General features: G+C 47.3%; 1 protein-coding gene across 6 annotated transcripts in view; it reads right to left on the bottom strand.

The window, feature by feature from the left end:
- Positions 1-15,714, bottom strand: part of cacna1da (calcium channel, voltage-dependent, L type, alpha 1D subunit, a) — a 60,377-nt gene that overhangs the window by 27,474 nt on the left and 17,189 nt on the right. For all 6 annotated transcript variants that reach the window (XM_030375116.1, XM_030375112.1, XM_030375113.1 and 3 more), the window contains 14 exons: positions 15,221-15,360; positions 12,125-12,351; positions 11,370-11,522; positions 10,793-10,992; positions 9,660-9,763; positions 7,362-7,531; positions 5,604-5,681; positions 3,251-3,338; positions 2,863-2,889; positions 2,138-2,298; positions 1,407-1,632; positions 881-1,088; positions 269-389; positions 88-169 (listed from right to left, as the gene is read on the bottom strand). In XM_030375116.1, the coding sequence (XP_030230976.1) occupies positions 88-169; positions 269-389; positions 881-1,088; positions 1,407-1,632; positions 2,138-2,298; positions 2,863-2,889; positions 3,251-3,338; positions 5,604-5,681; positions 7,362-7,531; positions 9,660-9,763; positions 10,793-10,992; positions 11,370-11,522; positions 12,125-12,351; positions 15,221-15,360 (1,985 nt within the window). The remainder of the gene's footprint in view (positions 1-87; positions 170-268; positions 390-880; positions 1,089-1,406; positions 1,633-2,137; positions 2,299-2,862; positions 2,890-3,250; positions 3,339-5,603; positions 5,682-7,361; positions 7,532-9,659; positions 9,764-10,792; positions 10,993-11,369; positions 11,523-12,124; positions 12,352-15,220; positions 15,361-15,714) is intronic.

Genomic DNA, 15,714 nt, shown 5'->3' on the forward strand with positions numbered 1-15,714 from the left:
ATTATGCTTTGTTGGTGCTTAACACACACTTAAATAGCCCTTAATAACTCGAGCCGACCAACAGGTAGCGATGAACTCTATACCCACTTCTTGTCCGCGGGGGTGTTGAGAGAGTCAGCGTCGGCCAAGTTGTCCACAGCAATGGCCAAGAAGACGTTCAGGAGGATGTCTGAGGCACAGAGGGGAGTGAAGGGCCGACAACGTACCTGCACTGCGATCACAACAGGCCCCTCCTTCGGTACACCGCGCACACACGCTTAAAGGATACAGTTTCCGCAGATGAAGAGGATGATGAAGTAGATGGAGACGATCATCCCTGTGGAGGAGGGCCCGCCGTACGCCATGATACCGTCATACATGACGGCGTTCCAGTCCTCTCCGGTCAGGATCTGCGGGCGTAAGACAACCCGGGACACCGCCGTCTACATTATACGGAATCAGTGGCGTCGGCCGTATCAGTGTGTGAGGCTTGGCGTCTTCAATTGGGTCGTTCTCCTTCAGGAGGCGATCATTCCAAGGGAGACTGCTGCTGTTGTTCTGTCTAGTTGAGAGCGTCCGTATTTTGCACCGTGCAAAAAACGTGCTCTCGCTTGGCCGGAGTAGTTGGTCCTACACTTGTGGAATCGTCAGAGCTGTGGGGAGCATCTGGTTTTGGGAGCTGGATTAACAAACTCCCTCAAGATTTATGAGGAGAAGGAAACTCTTTAGTCGGGTTTGCGTTGACGTAGGGTAGGGTTTGTGGAGAGGAGCATATAATGATAGAATTTGATTTGAGAATGAACTTTTGAACTCCTCCCACGGTTTACGAGCGTTTCAATGTGTGAGTAAGACCATAGCGACCATCCCTCTGAATCACACACAGACCTTCACCACCACACACCTGAAAGACGGTGAGCAGGGCCTGGGGAAAGTTGTCGAAGGTGCTCCTCTTGGTCTGGGTCTCGTCAAAGTTGAACTTGCCCCCAAACACCTGCATGCCCAGCAGGGAGAAGATGATGATGAAGAGGAAGAGCAGCAGTAGCAGGGAGGCGATGGACTTCATAGAGTTCAGCAGGGACGCCACCAGGTTGCTCAGAGATTGCCAATGGCTGGAAAACGGGAGACAAGTTGTAGAGAGAGAGAGAGAGAGAGAGAGAGAGAGAGAGAGAGAGAGAGAGAGAGAGAGAGAGAGAGAGAGAGAGAGAGAGAGAGAGAGAGAGAGAGAGGGGGGAGAGAGAGAGAGAGAGAGAGAGAGAGAAAGAGAGATAAAGAGGGGCAGGGAAGACAGAGAGTGAGAGAGACACACACAAACAAAGAGGGTGAGAGAGAGAGAGAACATGTCAGTATTGATGGGTGCCATAAGCAGGAATATAATGATACAGGCACGTACACACACGCACGCACACAGTGAACGTGGGGACCCGTACCGTGTGACCTTGAAGATCCGGAGCAGGCGGACACAGCGGAACACAGAGATGCCGAGAGGAGGCATGATCTCCAGCTCCACCAGGATGGTCTCCGTGATGCCCCCGCACACCACGAAGCAGTCGAAGCGGTTGAACAGGGACACAAAGTAGCACTGCAGCCCCAGGCTGTACATCTTCACCAGCATCTCACACGTGAACATGGCCAGCAGCACCTTGTTGGCCACGTCTGAAAAGAGGAGGCAAAGATTTGAAGATAAAATTGTTCGCGTCACAATGGCCACCGCCATTTTGAAGCGTAGGAGCATCAGATTGTTAGTTATTGTGTAAAGTAGTGATGGTTTGTTGGTAGAAATTAATTGTGAAGTGATTTTTTGTTATGGGAAGAGTGTTGTGTTTGAAACTGCCACAGCATTTCTGACTCGAGAAACGGCAAAACAATGTTTTCAAAGCCTAGGTGAAGGTAGATTCACGTTGATTTTACAGTGCTATAACTCTCTTGTTCTATCAATATTGTGGCATATCACCCAAAAAAACGTCCATGATGCATTCTGATGCCCTGTTGTCGATCGGGATCATGAGTGGTGTACTGGTCAGTGTACACCAAGAACGTCAAGAGGTAAAATTATAAGAACAAGAATTTATCTTAGAATTCAATGCCGACATGAAGTTTCCTCTGAAACAAAAACGGTCCAACTTAACATTGCGGCGTATTTCGTTTGAGAATAAAATACCTTGGACTTGCGTCAACCAATCGGGTTGGTTGTAGTGTTCGGATGAGATGGTGAGCGTGTTGAGGAACACCAGGATGATGACCAACCAATAGAAAGGCACCGATTTCACCGCAAACCGGCAGTTCCTTCGACAGCACCTGTTCCATCGACGCCAGCGCCGACTGGAGGTGTGACGTCATCGGGCGGAGAACGCATCGAGACAAACACGATTTTAGTTCACCTTGTGCAGGAAAAGCCAACCTACCGATGCTCCATAACAACTAGATGAATTGCGTTTATTGAATTTCTCTTATTGCCCTGCCCGATTCGATGGAGTGGAAAAAGGTATGGGGTGATACGAGGTGAGAGCATAATATATTTTATGCAAGTAATGCAAGTATTGTATATTTTTGCAAGCCACAGTGTAAATGAGCCATAAAATAGTGCATACCGTGAGTTCTAAAAATACAATGTGGTGCATGCTGACTCTATAGGTGCCACTGATTGATTATCCACAGTTAAATTCTGTATGGTTCGGTAGAAAAGCGATCTGCGCATACTGAAAACCCATAATCTGAGGGGCTCATGCTATGGGAGAGATTATAAAATCTGCATGCACATGTTTAGTTGAATGATGTATTGATTTGCCTGTACCATAACTTTAAAACATAAATGTATGGATGCAGACACAACATGCATTGACCAAACGCACAGAATCACGTGTGAAACAGAAAGTTTAGACTGACCTGAACTTTGACTTGGAAATTTTTTGACTGAAAGAATTGAAAGTTCATGAGAAGAGTTAGAAAAAAAGGCTTAATCATATGAAAGAAATAAGAAAGTAAGAGGAATAATATTATTTAAAAACAATAATATTAAAGACGTGAAGATAAAAAGTCAATAGCCTGACAAAAGAAGAGCACATGCTTATGTCTTTATTTATGTGCGAGTATGCAAGTGTTTGTGTGCATGTGTGTGTGTGTGTGGTCATGAATCTGCCTGAATATGTGTGTGTGTGTGTGTGTGTTTGTGTGTGTGTACCTCTGTGTGCATGTGTGTCTGTGAGTGTGTGTGTGCACATGTGTGCGTGTGTGTGCGTGTAAGGTTGATCAGTGCATGGTTCCTTCTCCGCACCAAAAAGGCCCACAACATGGCGCCTTCTCATCCTCTCCGTTGGGATTCTCTGTGTTCACAGACTCTGTCTCACTGGCCGGCACACTCGCTGTGAAGACACAAACACACAAAAACACACACACACACACACACACACACACACACACACACACACACACACAACCACACACACAACCACACACACACACAACCACACACACAACCACACACAAACACACACACACACACACACACACGCAACCACACACAAACACACACACACACGTGCAAACACACATAAACATACACATACACGCACACACATGAACACACACACACACACACACACAGTGTTTGGACAGTGATGAATGCATACAATCCAGAAAGACTCCATAAGCACCCCGATTACAGATATCAACACTCATTGGAAAAATAGCATGCAACATGTCACTGACTGCAACAAGCAACTTCTGAAGGCCCATAAATAGTGAAGTTGGTCCTATGTAGGCTAGTCGCTGGTTCCAGCAACAGTGGGTCAGACCACTAGACAGCCGCTCTATCAAGGCTGAACGATGCAGACGTCTAGGAGGAACGAAGCGGGAGCACACTGAGACCAAGAGAGAGAGAGAGAGACCGAGAGCTCCCTCACAGCTGTCCCGCTAATTCTCTAAAAGCATGGCTCATGGCGAGACAGTTAGCGTGGCCGCGTACACAGCGTCACGCGTGCCTGTACGAGAGAGCCCATAAACTAGCTAGCTGCTACTAGCGTTGCCTATGGGTAAGAGCTAGCCTCTATCGCTAGGCTGTCACCGCGGCTCCCCACTGAAAACAGCACTTACTGCAGGGGCATGGATCTGGGTTGAGCCTTGTTTGCTACATTCGCATCACGCTATGTTCCAGATTTAAAAAATGGGACAGGTGGAGGGGAAGGCAGAGTGTGGCTCCTAATATGGTCATATTTGTGTGTGTGTGTTATAATTCCTAGTCAGTATTCCTCTTCAAGGGCATATTCGTTTAGGAACAGAGGAAGGGTTTATAAAGGCAGGGTGGGAACGGGAACACACACGGTGTGGGTTGTAGGATAAAAAACACTCCAAAATAATATGATCAAACAGAAGGGCTGAACACAACTGCAAAGCACGAGCAGTATGGTGGATAGGACACATAGACACACATACACACATACTCTCTCTCCCTTTCTCTCCATATTCTCTCTCTCTTTATCCAAAAGCATCATGTCATAAATAATACCAGTAACGAGCAGGTGTTAATATAGCTATAAATACTGTGGTTACGTACTACACTCCTCTTGCCATAAATACGTCTGTGATGCAGCGACCAGCGCACCTTGTTAGATTTGAAGAGGCCTCGTAGGTTAATAAACAGGTTCATGAATTAAACAGCAGAGGATCGAGTGAGCCTCGTTCCAGCGCTGGTTGTCTGTGTAACGATATACACCATGCAGCAGATGGTGACTGCTAGCTAGAGCCATGGATCAGGCATCGGTTGAAACAGTAGCCTCTCTCAATTTCATTATTATAATAGAAAATGAATCGACACATTTCTATGTATATCACATGCTCTATAATTTATACAAACTCTTACACAATCACACACACACACACACACACACACACACACACACACACACACACACACACACACACACACACACACACACACACACACACACACACAGATACAGAACAACAAAACAAGACAGAGCAAGAGAAATAGATGTGATTGTGTGAGAAATAGTGAGAGTGAGAGAGACATAGAGACATAGAGAGAGAGAGAGAGAGAGTGAAGGAGTGAGAGAGACAGAGACAGAGAGAGAAAGAGAGGGAGAGAAATAGAGTAATAGAGTAAGGAAGAGAGAGCGCGCGAGAGTGATAGAGTAAGAGAGAGCGCGAGAGAGGGAGAGAGAGACAGAGAGAGAGAGAGAGAGAGAGAGAGAGAGAGAGAGAGAGAGAGAGAGAGAGAGAGAGAGAGAGAGAGAGAGAGAGAGAGAGAGAGAGAGAGCGAGAGAGGGAGAGAGAGACAGAGACAGAGAGAGAGAGAGAGAGATAGAGTAAGAGAGAGAGAGCGCGAGAGAGGGAGAGAGAGACAGAGAGAGAGAGAGAGAGAGAGAGAGAGAGAGAGAGAGAGAGAGAGAGAGAGAGAGAGAGGGAGAGAGAGAGCGCGAGAGAGAGAGAGCGCAAGAGAGGGAGAGAGAGACAGAGAGAGACAGAGAGAGAGAGAGAGAGAGAGAGAGAGAGAGAGAGAGAGAGAGAGAGAGAGAAAGAGAGAGAGTAACACACATAACAGACACAGTGACAAACGGAGAGTGAGAGAGAGAGACACGTACTGGGGACCGGGAGCACAGGGACTTTACCATGTGTCTCGGAGGACTGGCTGAACCACCCAAAGGCCCTTCCTTTCTTCTTCTCTGTGAGGTCAGCCAGAGTTACTCCTTCATGTGCAATGCATGCAAGCCCATGCATTCACAGACAGAAGGGCAGAGCACAGCAGAGGAACGTGGAGACATGGAGGGGCGAGAGTGGGGCTGCGGTCAACATGGGCTCAGAACACACAGAAGACACCACAACAACACCCAGGACAGCAGCATCCAAAATAAATACAACAACAACAACAACAACAACAGCAACAACAACAACAGCAACAACAACAACAAAGGCAAATGGTTGGACCACCGGGGGCCACATGGACTGTAGACACTGAGGAGGAGGTGGGTGGGGGATGGGGGGGTTGGAGGGGTTTGGGGAGGGGGGAGGGGATACAGTGGGGCAGGTGCACCGCTGTTTGTCACAGTGGGGTCTCCCCACGGTGGCCGACCAGACACTGTGCTAACATGCTCCGTGTTCAAAGGAAGACGGCTTGACACCTGTTAGCACATGTTAGCTCGGGCTCACGTCGCGCCGATGAGAGACCGACGGCCGGGAATGAACGCCAGGGCCAGAAACATCCAGCGGATCCATTTAACAGAAACTGAAACGACTTGAGACACATCACTTACCGTGGAAGAGAGATACATCGGCCCGCGACTAAAAAGCCCCTCTGGGCCTAAAGTTACATGTCTAAGCCTGGCTGGCTGTGTGTAATTGGGGCCTAGTTAAAAGTAAGTGTGCCACTATAATGAAAGAGATGAAGTGTGATTGTTGGAAGGAAGAGGACAAGAAGGGGGAGGTTGGCCTTCAGTTGGAGCAGAGGCAGGGTCGGCCCCTCCTAAAGCTCCTTCCTTTTTATAGGAGGGTTGAGTGCAGAGAACTCTGAGCTGTCACCGGACGAGTCAGGGAGCCAGAGAGAGAGAGAGGGAGAGAGAGAGAGATCTACAGAGAGAGGGGGAGATAGAGAGAGAGAGAGATAGAAGAAGATAGAGAAGGAGAGAGAGGGAGCGAGAGAGCTAGAGCGAAAGTGGTAGAGAGAGAAGGGGAGAGAGAGAGAGAGAGAGAGAGAGAGAGAGAGAGAGAGAGAGAGAGAGAGAGAGAGAGAGAGAGAGAGAAGGAGTGAGAGTGAGAGAGAGAGAGGGAGAGGGAGGGAGAGCAGCAAGGCGATCCTCAGCTCTGCGCCTAGGTGCTGGGGTCTCAGCATACTGCTTATATAAAGAGGATTTGGATTAAAAGTCTTCCTTTTCGCCCAAGTAATGATTTATCCCCCTTTCTCCTCCATCCATTGGTACATGGCTGACGACAGCCCCACTAACTGTGTCAGAGCCGTGGTGTTGCTAGTCCGTCGATGGTTGGGATCCTCCTCAGTAGAAGTTCAAGTTCAGGTGGAGGTCTTTCATTGTCAGAGGCACAGAACCCTACAGAGATTCTTATGAGGCATCACCAGCGACTACCTATTCAGGGCATCCTATTGTACAACGATAAAATAGGCTGGACAAAAATAAAATATGAGAAAAGTATCACACCACTCCAAGCGATGCTTCACATTTGACAATACAACGTTCTCACAAGAGCAGACGTGTTCTCTGCTCTTTAAATGAAGTGCATTTGTTTGTATTTGCGTTTGGAAAAAAGTCGCGTTTGGAAAAAATGTAATGCATTGTCTGACAGATCAACTACGGGGCACCACGTAACAAAACAACAGGGTTTTATCGTCGTGGTTACTCGTTGGTACGGTTGCTTACGGTTACGCTTGCTCCCCTCGTCGCCCTCGTCCTCGTTCTCGGGGTCGATGTCCTCGGCCTGGGTGATCCAATCCAGGTACCCCTTCAGGTCCTCCTCCAACTGCTGCTTCTCCCGCAGCTTCTGGAAGTCTCCGCGCGCTTTGGCCTTCTCCCTCTCCTTAGAGAACTCTCTGTGTTGACACAGAGACACACACCACGCAGACACACCGACACGCAAACACACCCACACACACACACACACACACACACACACACACACACACACACACACACACAATCATACAAAAACTTGCACACACGCACAACATTCACACGGGCAAACATACTCAAGGATATGCAGATACAGATGAACAAGCATACGCAAACATAGAAGCACACACAAACAAAACGCACAAATATACACACACACACGCGCAGGCACGAACACACACACACACACACACACACACACACACACACACACACACACACGTTCATACATGTATAGTTATAGACATATGTGCGCCAATCATGTTAGTTAACTGTATATCAAATATTTCAGAAATGCTTGTCACTGCAAACCACAAATACATTTTACATGCATCATTAAAAGATCCCCACAGAAAAGATACAGTTGTTAAAGCTTAAAATGTGATTTTGACTTGGAAAGGGCAATGTGTAGATTGTCTAGTGTTGTGCCTGTAGCAGTTTACATGTTTACCCTTTTATAATCGGTTTCTTAATATAGCTTCTCTGAGAGCAAAATAGGTTAACTCTGGAGTCAAATCTGAAAATGTTTGGATATAGATATAATAACCCTGATACAGATAAACCTTGGTCGGGGCTAGGTTTACTCTTATTATATTATATTATTCATAGTATAGTATTTCTGCATTTCTTGCATCTCTTCAATGTTTTCTTTCTACATTTCAACAAACTAGTACAGAGTACATGTTACACATTATCCTTTCTAGAAATATCCATCGTCAGTCATCTGTAGTACTTAAGATATTGACAAATATCGAAAGACTCATCACTCATGTGTGTTTTTCTTAACCCTGACCACTGGAGGGAGAAGTTCACTGCTGAAATGACCAAACATTATCATACTCTGAACATGATAATCATAACCTCTTGTATGCTATAGCCAAGCAGGCGATATTATCTGAAAATATTTGGAACAAACTGAACACATTTACAAAATTATCTATAAACCTAGCCACTGCTTATCATTGCTATAAGAAAAATAGTTGAATTAGAAATATCTGCGTTATCGGCATTCCAACATTAAATACATACAAAGTAAAACATTTCAATAATCAATATAAATAAGAACGTATAAAAATGTAATCCGAGCTCATGAATCAAAAAGACGGACAGCACGTTAAAGTTTGCGTTGATCTGATTCTTCTCCGTTCATTATGCCAATCTCACGCGCACAGGAACTATAACGGCGTCCGAACTAATGATTTCGTTAACCTTGTGGACTCCATTTCCTTCTCCCCCTTTTTAAACCCTGCCTATGCTCAGTGTGGTCAACCACTCAGAGTTAATGTCACTGTAATACCCCACCCCCCACTCTGCAGAGCTGCGCAGCCAGCACACTGTGGCTTGAGAAGCAGCTTAGGAGGCAGTGAAGGGAGAGGGAAAAATATGATTAATGTTCTGTTTTAGGAGGCTGGGGTGGCGGGCGCGGAGGGAGATGTGGCTGGGGTTATCAGCTCAATTTGGGGTGAAGGAGGGGTTCGGGGAGGGTAGGGGCAGGCCTAGTAAAGGTCACGTCGAGCGCAATTCGCAAACATTGCGTGAAAGCGCTCCTACGCCTCATCATCATCATTGCTTTAATCACTTTCTCTTTTTATGGGTCTATTAAAATTCTACAGCCGTGGCGACGGTGTGTGTAAGAGATACGAGAAGGAGAGGGCTGAACCGACGTAGACCTTCAGGGATTCTTTTCCCCCGCATCCCCTACACAGCGCGTCCGTGACACACACACACACGGCACACTCACTGCAAACCAATGGGAACCTCCACTGCACACAGACAGGCCTCTTACCCACTCAACACACCCAGAACCAGGTTAAGTACGAAAAACGATCCCAGTATGATCATGGTAACAAAATAAACCGCAGGAGTTCCAAATCCCATGGCGTCATTGACCTGTAAGAGCCCAGAGCAACGACGGGTTAATGACGGATGATATACACATATAGACAGAGAACCCCCCGCCCATCACCACCACCACCAACACCACCACCAACACCACCACCCCACGACGGAGGGGGGATCCTCTGTCGCCATAGAGAACCAGCTGCTTACCCGCTCAACACACCCAAAACCAGGTTAAGAACGAAAAAAGAGCCGAAGATCACGAGACTGACAAAGTACACCCATGGAAGCTCCAAGCCCATCGCATCGTTCATCTGTGGGCGGGAGGGGTGGCAGGAAGGCCGGCGATGGCGGAAGAGGAGGAGCAGAGCAAGAGAAGAGAAGAGAGAAAAGAGAAAGTAAGGCAAAGTGAGAGGGATCCTGAAGGTTACGAGGACTTTGGAGGAAGCAGGGAATTTAAATTAAAGCAGGGACAATCTAGTGGCTACGAGGTCTTCGTAGACACTAGAGTGGCCCGGTGAGAAAAGCGTGCGTTAAAAGTGCTGCAGTCTTTAGTTTTAGAAACACAACGAATCATGCGGCCATTTCAGATTGCGGAATCTAGAGGAATGGAATAAGGATCCACACGGAGTACACAAAGAGTAGGGTGAGGGACATTTTCATGGTATGTCTGGATAAGATGCTGTCTGTAGGGTTTAACAGATATAGCCATCCATCAGCATTTACTATACAGTATATCTGTTTAGAGTTGACTGCGTCAGCCTCCATACAAGCAAATAACGATTGTGGACTGCCCCTGGCTAGTTTCTGACAAATCAGGGCATCTTTTGTGTGATTGGTTTGGGGAAACGTTCTTTCCTTTCAATAACAGGTGCGTTCAATGCAACGCATCCCAATTGCGGGGGAAATGTAGGCAGAGAGGCAGCAGAGAGGGAGGGGGGACGCTTCTTGGCTTGTTTCAAAATGATACTCTCCATCCTTGTCTGCCCTCTCTCTCTCTCTCTCTCTCTCTCTCTCTCTCTCTCTCTCTCTCTCTCTCTCTCTCTCTCTCTCTCTCTCTCTCTCTCTCTCTCTCTCTCTCTCTCTCTCTCTCTCTCTCTCTCTTTTTTCCAACTCTCAAATCGTACCTACAGCACCTTTAAATCCAATGCATCTGGGGAGGTAATCTAACAGGCTCTTTCATACAGAGAGAGATCCCTGGATGAACCAGCCCAGCACAGTACATCCGTGCAGCTCTCCCACTCACCCACTACAGTACATCCGTGCAGCCCTCCCCACTCCCCCAGTATAACACATCTCTCCAGCCCCCCCCCCCCCTCCATCCCCCCTCTCCCCCAACTCACCCAGTACAGCACATCTGTCCAGCCCTCCATGGTGATGCACTGGAACACCGTCAACATGGCGAACATGAAGTTGTCGAAGTTGGTGATGCCGTCGTTGGGGCCGTGCCAGCCCTCCCTGCACACGGTGCCGTTCATGGAGCAGGTGCGGCCGTGGCCTGAGATGGCACACGGAGCCGGGTTGTCCTCCGCTATGATGTCCACTTCACCGGGGGGGGGGGGGGGGGGGGGGGGGGGGGGAAGGGACAGCGTCAAGGGCTGAGACTACTTCAGGGAAAACGCACGCCGTGCTCCGTGAGGATAGAGTTGTGCCTCGCGTCGTTTTATGTGTGATTGTAATGAGCAGTGCTTATTTCAGCTGGTTTTGATGTTGTAAACAGGTAGGAAACATATTTTTGGGGGATTTTCTTGTACTGACTTTTTGAATCAGGTTGAAAAAAGCAGAATGGTTTCCTTTCTCCAGAAAATTGTCCTTGGCTAAAATGAATCAGTATACTGTACATTTTATAGCATAACTAACGGATATGTGTCCGTTGTAGTAAAATAATTATCGATAAACAAATACAAACAAGAGTCGTACCTGTGCCTGGGATATAGCAGGTAGCGTGCATCTTTCCGATGAAAAGCTCCAGGCCGATAATAGCATAGATGATGATAACGAACAACACCAGGAGAGCGATGTGCAGGAGGGGGACCATGGCTTTGATGATGGAGTTCAGCACCACCTGTAAACCTGAGGAACGGCCAAACACGTCAGTGGAGGGAGGCACTTTGAAAGTGCAGAGTTACTTTGTATTTGTCAGGCTGATTTGTATAAAAAAAAAAGGGTTTGCATAATTAAGTGTCTTACATACTTGGTTTTGTTAAAAATATAATAGGCTAGAATTGGCCTCTGGTGGTCTGAAATGAAGTCAATTAACTCTCATGTGCATTAACTGCTGTTTTACTGTGTTTATACACAGTGTCATGAGTTTCTGGGGCTGTTTGTTTTGCGTAGCTCCTATCTCTCTGATCTAGGTTTTCCTCTGGGACTGTCATATGGATTTAAAACAAAACCACTGCAAAACAACCATAAATCAAAAAGCTGCGTATCCACTAAGAAAAGGAGTATGAAACGATTATCGTATATATACAAACCGGGGTAAAGAAAAACATCCGGAACACAACACTGACTTGTCGTGAAGTGACTGCACGAGGCTTGAGGGGACTCGACATGAAACGCTAATTAACTAAGGGGGGGGAGGGGGGCATGGAAGTGTTGACAGGACATGGGTGCCTCGGGGGGTTTGTGTTCCCCCCCCGCTGTGCTCAGAGGTCAGAGGTCAGAACACTCACTGGGTACTCCTGAGACCAGGCGCAGGGGCCTCAGCACGCGGAAGGCGCGCAGGGCCTTGACATCGAAGCCGCCGCCGGGCTTGCCCCCGTGGCCGTGCATGGACGGGTGGGTGTTGGATGCGGCCGAGGCGGCGGCGGCGGCGGCAGCGGCGGCGGCGGCGGCCACAGCAGCGGCTTCCTCCGCCTTCTCATCTTTGGTCAACACCTCCAAGACGACACTGAACAGCCTGCAGAGAGAGACGAGGGGCCACGGAGAACGTCAGCGCGCTTCACCTCTGGGCTCGGGGCTGCACTTGAGGCTCAGTGATGGTCCCGCGTCGACGGACCGCAAAGGGCCACGGAGACGCCTCGACGCAGCCCTGAACCTTGCTGCTGCATCGGCTCAGCGCAAGGTTACGATTTTTGGGATGCGCACGTCAGGCCCTTGCGTTGGACGCGAGGAGGGTCCGTAAAGCCCCCGTGCGGTGCGTCGACGTGGGACCATAACTGAGCACTTCCCGTCCTGAGACAAGGTGTTTGATGAATGCTCTCGTTAGGCCCTGCGGTCTTGTGAAGGGGCCCCCCATGATGGTCGTATGGATTGTTGTCTCTCTACTGAAGTCTGTCTCACTACTGGATGTATAAAGTGCCCACTAGCAGCACTGCTGTATTGGCTTGCCACGATCCCCCAGTGAAAGCGTACCCCCTGCTTCAAGAGAGGACACTTCATCAAACTCAGTTATACATTCCTCACCTAGCCAACAGGATAAATCATTACGGCTCATTACATCAGAGCCGTGGACAGAGCTGCCAATAAGGACCACAGGGGATACCTTAGGCCAAGAGGCAAAGTCCCCTCACTCATGCCTCATCCCATACCAAGTCTCTAGCGTTTTATTAAGCAAACCTTTTAGCTGCTAATGTGTACCTTTATAGTACCATGACAATGTTCCCAATTGGAATGGATGAATAAGTAAAATACCCTACTTTATCTGACTATCCGTCTAGAGGTATAGTATGGAAGCGTTTAAGTCCATTCAATTAAAAGCTCTTGGTGTTGCATTTTAGCCATGGCGATATTGACATAATGTGAGACCCTATAGCTTTGAGAAAGTGCTGGTGTACTGAATAGTGCCCTAGCAGTAAAAAAATGCTGGCTTGTGGGAAATTATGTTTTTGTTTTTTTTCGTTTACGCATCATAAGCGTCAGGGAGGGAGTTACTACAACAACACACTCAGCAGATTCTGTTGCTGCAGGTATTAGGACAACAGAACAAATATCGGGCCCTATAGCTTGACAATCACAGGGGAAATATATAACAATTGGCTTTTCAATATGTAAATGTCCCATTTACACCCATAGGCGTCTAAACATTTCATTAGAACGTGCTTGGCATTTGGCCTTTACTTCTATCTTCTTCTGTCTATAAGGCACACTGCATGTGGGGATTTGATCAACTAAAAAATATATTTCTAGCTTGAAGGCATGAAGGGTTTTTGAGTTTGATAACAAATAAGTGGGCACAGACATAACCGCATAACAAAGCAGTGGTTGAAAGTCCAGGGAAAAATTGCACAAAATATGGGTTAAAAACTGGAACTATTCTATTTAGATGGCTATTGAGGGATTGATACCGCCTCCAAAACAACTCGGAATTTGGAGGTTTCAACTCCGAGATCCCTACTTCCTACATCATTGCGTTCACAGTTAGTTTACTCGGCGAGAAAAAAACATGGATGGCCGAAGGAAGCTCTGCATATTGTGGTTCATTGCTGAATACCAAACATATATTTAGCAGCAATTAATGGTTATTTTGGAAAACATATGAAGAAGAGAAGAGACGAGCACTGGCCAGCTAATTTAGTCAGTTAATAATATAAACAATTCTAGAATATGGCCATAATGAGAGCAAAATACAAACAAACACAAACACATATTGCATAATGACACATCACGCCAACAAAAAACATAATAATAATTTCATTCCCATTAACTATGAAGGTGGCCATGATTGATGTTGACTGGCGTCAACTCGGAAAAGTCAGAGCTCTGAAATGATACCCCAGTTTCCAACCTGGAAAACCTTTCAATTCTAAATCAGAGCTCGTTTTTTTTACAGAGTTGTCTTGAATGCAGCAAGAAAGCAGTATCTTAACAGGCCATGCCGAGCAGTGTTCCTGTGTGGTTCAGCTGTGTTTTTTTTACTTGTCAGACGCCGGAGTGTCAGACGCTGCGTTTGACTGCGTGACATATCAAGCCTGCATGTTGCACACAGACAGATCTGACCCAGCTACCCACTGGACTGTATGTCTAATGGAAGAGAGTGATCGGGAAAAGGGGGAGAGAGAGATAGAGTGATGCAGCGAGAGAGAGAGAGAGAGCGAGAGCGTGAGGGAGGGAGGGAGAGGCATAGAAGGGTATACAGGGTGAGATAAGGATGAAGATAACCAGAGGAGAGTATGCGGGAGGTAAAGGAGAGAGGGGGAGTGCGAGGTGTGAGGTAATGTTAAGCATAGCAAGCCAGTGTACACATTTTGGGAGATCAAAATGGTAGAGACGTAACAAGGGTGGATTGGGAAGCACATAGAGCCAAGCAGGACTGGGAGGAAGAATGCAAAAGGAGAGCGGGAAAGGAAGAAAACAACATAGAGAGAGGGCGAAGACATGGTAGTATGGTGAGATGGTGATGACTCACTCCAGCGGTGGTGATGCTCTGATTTATTCTCTCTGTCTTTTCTGGGTCAGATACTGTGGGTGTATGAGGGTCGCTGTTAGCAATTTGCTGCAAGAGACGACGTTTAAGAAACTTTAACTTTGACGCTGAACCTCTCTCTCTCTTCCTCTCTTCCTCTCTCTCTCTCTCTCTCTCTCTCTCTCTCTCTCTCTCTCTCTCTCTCTCTCTCTCTCTCTCTCTCTCTCTCTCTCTCTCTCTACCTCTCTCGGTCTCTCTCCCCTTCTCTCTCTGTCGCTCTCTCTCTCACCATGACCTCGTTCACAGTGGCAGCAACACACCACACAATGAAGGGGTTTCAATAGCACCCCATCAAGACGCGTCAAGGACCGAAGTGTGTTTCGTGTGGACGGCGTGAACCCAATGAGTCTGTTGCTAGACTTACCCGATCACAACAATGACGAAATCCAGCATGTTCCAGCCGTTTCTCACGTATGCATTCTGGTGTGCCACCAATCCATAAGCAATAATCTTCAGGAAGGTCTCAATTGTGAAAATGATGAGGAAGGCATATTCCACTGTTTCCTGTTGAGAGGAGAAAAACAAGGGAGTTATTTTTGTTAATGATTTTGATAAAAAGAATTACTCGGCAGGGAGGGGGTCGAGATAAAGAGGCCCTAATTATTATGTAAATACCTCACAGTGATGGATGTAATAAGCGGCATTAGGGTAGGCACAAACACACACAGATGCTCACACACACACAAAATACACACACACACACACACACACACACACACACACACACACACACACACACACACACACACACACACACACACACACACACACACACACACACACACACACACACACACACACACACACACACCACAGAGAGGATGTTTTTGGATTAGCCAGTCCAGCGAGCCTAGCCCA

Source organism: Gadus morhua, chromosome 13 (genome assembly GCF_902167405.1).
Source record: "Gadus morhua chromosome 13, gadMor3.0, whole genome shotgun sequence".
Taxonomy (NCBI): Eukaryota; Metazoa; Chordata; class Actinopteri; order Gadiformes; family Gadidae; genus Gadus; species Gadus morhua.